The sequence below is a fragment of the Chrysochloris asiatica genome, unplaced genomic scaffold, assembly GCF_000296735.1.
Source record: "Chrysochloris asiatica unplaced genomic scaffold, ChrAsi1.0 scaffold00021, whole genome shotgun sequence".
NCBI lineage: Eukaryota > Metazoa > Chordata > Mammalia > Afrosoricida > Chrysochloridae > Chrysochloris > Chrysochloris asiatica.
Genome location: NW_006408539.1, coordinates 16946105 through 16950732, shown reverse-complemented (window position 1 = coordinate 16950732; position 4628 = coordinate 16946105). Strand labels below are relative to the sequence as shown.

Sequence of the window (4628 nt, the reverse complement as noted above, 5' to 3'; positions counted from 1 at the left end):
ACATAGAGTGAAGCTGTATACTTGAAAGGTTAGAGTGCTGGAAAGGATAGGGAGGGAGCAAAGATACTTCAATACTAATGGTTTTAAACGAGAAGCAGCGATAGGGTGAGGGGAAGATGAAGGCAAGCCCTTCTGATGGCAATGCAGTTAGCTTTACAGATTAGCACTAGTGAAAGCATCCCTGTTATACCGGCAGAAGAGTATATTGCCATATTCTTCCAGTTCCAGTAGGAGACACTGCAACATTTTTAAGGAGAACAGACCCTGCCATAGAAGAGAAGGGTTTGAGTTTTGTTGTGTCTGATGAAAAAGAGAAAAGGGTGGTCGGCATTAAAAGTCACATAGGATGTCCTTGTCACACCAACAGCCCCACTGGCTGCAACTGCCTGGGTGCCATCTTCATCCACCTCCAAGCACGTCTTATGGACAAACTTTGACAGGTACAAACTAGGACTAGAAGAGATTCCGGTAAGATCAGTTTTGGCTTCATCAAAGATATCCACAATACCCATAGCTTGTAGAATAGCATTAAGATCATAGCTGTCTTCTAAGGTGAACTGTGGGAAGGAGACTGCTACGGTTTCTTCTGATATGGTTTCGGGGTTAGTACATTCCACCATTTTTTCATAGGTCATTTTACTTTCAAGCTACAAAGGAGAAGAAAATCAATATTTAGAGTCAGATTTGCTGCAAAAGACCTCTTTAAGTGTCAAAAAGCAAATATGTCCCTTTGAAGAATACGGTGCCATGATGCTTTCAATCATCTCGTGTTGTTGCTGTGAAGTGCCATCTAGTTGGTTCCAACTCATCGCAACCCTGTATAGGGTTTCCAAGGAGTGGCTGGTGAGTTTGAACCACTGACCTTGCAGTTCAAACTGACTTTGTGACCCAAACCATTCTTGTGGTCCAGTACTTATCCAACAGTGCCACACCAGGATTTTTCACAAAGACATGGCAACTAGACAATGAGTATGGACGACCCTGAAGGAAAACCGATGCCTTTGAATTATGTTGTTGGTGAAGAACATTGAATATACCATGAACTGACAGAGAAACGAACAAATCTGTGCTGGAAGTACAGTCTAAATGCTTTTTAGAAGCACGGGTGGTTAAGACTTTGTCTCACATACACTGGGCATGTTGTCAGGAGGGACGAGTCTCAGGAGAAGGACATCACACTGGGACAGTGAAAAAGAGGAAGACCCTCAGTGAGATAGTTGGACACAGTAATTGTAACAATGGGCTCAAACCAGCAAAAATTGTGAGACGTTGTGCATAGAGTTGTTATGAGTCAGAACTGGCTAATGGTACCTAACAACAATAACAGGGTCAGATTGTGGAGCCGTAAAGAATGACCCAATTTCTTTGCAGCATCTGAGTCCATGTCAACAGTAACAAACTTCTCGAAATACTCCGATTTCACTTAACACTCCTCCAAGGAAATCTCTTTCCTCTTTATAAGAAGTTATAGAACAATTTGGATTCTAGTGTGCTTTGGACGCAGACAGACTAGTGTGCCAAGCCCAGCAAAGCTTGGTGATTAGTTGGATGACTTTTACCTTACCATTCTGAATTTAATTTCCCACTTTAGAAATCTGATAATATGATTAGAGAAAATGATCTTTGTTGTTATTAAGTGTGAGTTCCAACAGACCCTATATAGGGTTTCTGAGGAGCAGCTGGTAGATTTGAATTAGCAGTTAGTAGTTCAGTGCTTACCCTACAGTGCCACACTAGGACTCTGTAACATGATTGAAGATAAAGATAATATATTTTAAAGTCCTTAACAGAATTTGTCACATTATGGTACTATTATTGTTGTTATAGTTGCTGTACTATTTCTCTACCTATACAATATGTACTTGAACTTCCTCAGTTTTCATTCAGTCCTACCCCAGAAGTCACCTACCCCAGCATCAGCATCTCCACTCCTGTCAAAGCACATGCACCTCCCCCCTGTCCCCAAAAAAGAAGGAAATTCAGGTAAAGGGTCTTTACCTGAGTTCTAGCAAAATAGAGTAAAAAGCCAGAGGAAAAGCTGACTCGTTTACAGTCATTAGCAAGGTATTCAGCATCCATAGCTCTTGGTTTGGGGGAGTGAGGGGGATTGCAGAGTTATGAAGTTAGAGTGAAAACTCGTACTCCAATATCTTGACGTGTGCTCCTTAGGTCTAAAGAAATGAGTAATGGGAATGAATCGTTCATCAAATGGTGCAATACAATTGACACACTTGGCCACTAACCTAAAGGTTGGCAGTTGGAGTCTATTCAAAGAAGAAGGGCCTGGTCATCTACTTGCGAAAAATCATCCATTGAAAATTCTGTGGAGCACCATCCTAGTCTGATATGCATGGAATCACGACTAGCCAGTGTCAACTTGATAACTGGCTTCTGATTTACAAATTCTTGTATATCTCTGACAACTCTGCCTTCCTCAGAGTCATGAATGGTAGGTAATCTTGTACTCCAAAGATCTATAATTAGAGATTTTGTAGAATCATGAAAATAAAGAGTTACCTCTTCCAGGCCCTTCAGGTTGTCTGAAGAAGACCTTGGCAGCAGGACGAACATGCTGATTTTCCCCTTGGTATACCTCATTTCAAGGATCTGAGCCTGCAGGTCCTCTATGAAGCCAATTCTAAACAAACCCGTTTGGTTCATCATCTTCACACTCTTCTTTTCGTTCTGCAATGGACATTAAGGGAGTCACGGGGTTGCTGTGATACACTCACAAACTCACAAAGCCACTTTCTTTCACTCCCCATGAGAACAAGCTTAAAGGGTTGATGATGAAAAGATGCTGGGTCAGAAGTTCTGAGTCACAACAGAGATTCAATCTAAGAGAGTCTCACCCCCAATGATTAGTTGGCCTCACTTGACCAACCTACCACCCATCTGTCAGTTTGTTGTACTATGGTGACTTGCATGTTGCTATAATGCTACAAAATTCTCAAGATAGTACTTGGTACAAAAAACACTCATGAAATTTAGGCTATTATCAATGAAAAAGGACCTCAATCCTAGATTTGAGTGTACAGATGCCAAATTATCCTCAGTGAAAACTATGCATGGAATGTCTAGAATATCATGGGCTGTAACACAGTACCTCATTTAGAGTGAAAGATGCATCAACAGTGTTTTTATAGTCAAAGACATTCTCCCATTTGGCCTTGAAGTACACGGCATTCACCAGCACTAACACAGTTGTATTATTGATCGTGTCCTTGCTGAAGAATTCCTTGATTCTACCTAAAGGAAACAAGCCAGAGAAAATCCTGGGTATAAATTGCAACAAAAGCCTTCATGTAGATTTGTTGTTGTTATTGGGCACCAATGAGTTGGTTCCAACACATAGTGACCCTAATCACCACAGAATGAAATGCCACCTGCTCTTACACCATCCTCACAACCATTTTCATATCTGAGCCCATTGCTGCTGCCACTGTGACAGCGTATCTCATTGGGGGGGTCTTCCTCTTTTTCACTGATCCTCCATTTTACCAAGCATGAGGTCCTTCTCCAGGAACTGGCCTCTCCTGATAATGTGTCCAAAGTATGAGAGATGAAATCTCACAATCCTGACTTCTAAGCAGCATGCTGACTGTACTTCTTTCAATGAAGATTTGTTTATTCTTCTGGAAGTCAGTGGTATTTTTAATATTCTTTTCCATGAACATAACTCAAATGCATCAATTCTTCTACTGTCTTCCTTATTCATTGTCTAACATAGCCACATGTATATTAGGCTACTGAAAATGCCATGGCTTGGATCAGGCATACCTTAGTCCTCAAACTGACATCTTTGCTCTTGAATACTTTAAAGAGGTCTTGTATTAGGCAGATTGGCCTAATACAATACATCATTTGATTTCTCAACGGCTGCTTCCATGGGTGTTAATAGTGGGTCAAGGTAAATGAAGTAGATTGAGTTTGAAAATAAATAAACAAAGGCAGTTTAACATCCCCAAGGTTGTAAAGGATCTCATTCAAAGTTGAACCCAAGAAAATGAAGCTACTCGAAACCCTGTGTAGGGATGGATCTGGAGTGAGGGTGAGGGAAGGAGGCTCCAATTAGAACATCTGGATTCTCTATATAACACCTGTGGTTGCACACGTGTCATTGGACATCTCATACCACAGTTTACCTTGCAAGTCCAGTCCGGTCCCACCACTGATTTTATTATAAGCTTCTTGAGAAAAGAAACATTGAATAAACTTATCTCCAGTGTTCATCACTCACTCATCAACACATCATATGTTGTTGTTAGCTGCCACTATGTTGGTCCCCAACTAACGACAGTTCCATACATAATAGGGTTGGACCATGGTGGTCCACAGGGCTTTTAATAGCTAGTAGATTGGCCGCCTTTCCTTCCTACTGTCTTAGACTGAAACCCGTTCAGCATCACACACACTTGTTGGGGGTTGTTGTTGTCAGGTGCCATCGAGTCTTAACCGACTCATAGTGACCCCATGCACAGCAGAACGAAACAATGCTCGATCCTGAGCCAACCTCATCACCGCTGCCACCCCCGAGTCCATCAATGATGCCACCTGGCCGATCCATCTCATTGGAGGTCTTCCTCTTTTTCTCTGACCCTCCACACTACCCAGCATGACATCCTTCT

At 41.8% G+C, this 4628-nt stretch overlaps 1 protein-coding gene across 1 annotated transcript in view; it reads right to left on the bottom strand.

The window, feature by feature from the left end:
- Positions 1-248: 248 nt before the first annotated feature.
- Positions 249-4628, bottom strand: part of SERPINB12 (serpin peptidase inhibitor, clade B (ovalbumin), member 12) — an 11707-nt gene continuing 7327 nt past the window's right edge. The window contains exons 6-8 of the mRNA XM_006837537.1: positions 3107-3249; positions 2518-2685; positions 249-647 (exon numbers count right to left, since the gene is read on the bottom strand). Coding sequence (XP_006837600.1) covers positions 249-647; positions 2518-2685; positions 3107-3249 — 710 coding nt within the window. The remainder of the gene's footprint in view (positions 648-2517; positions 2686-3106; positions 3250-4628) is intronic.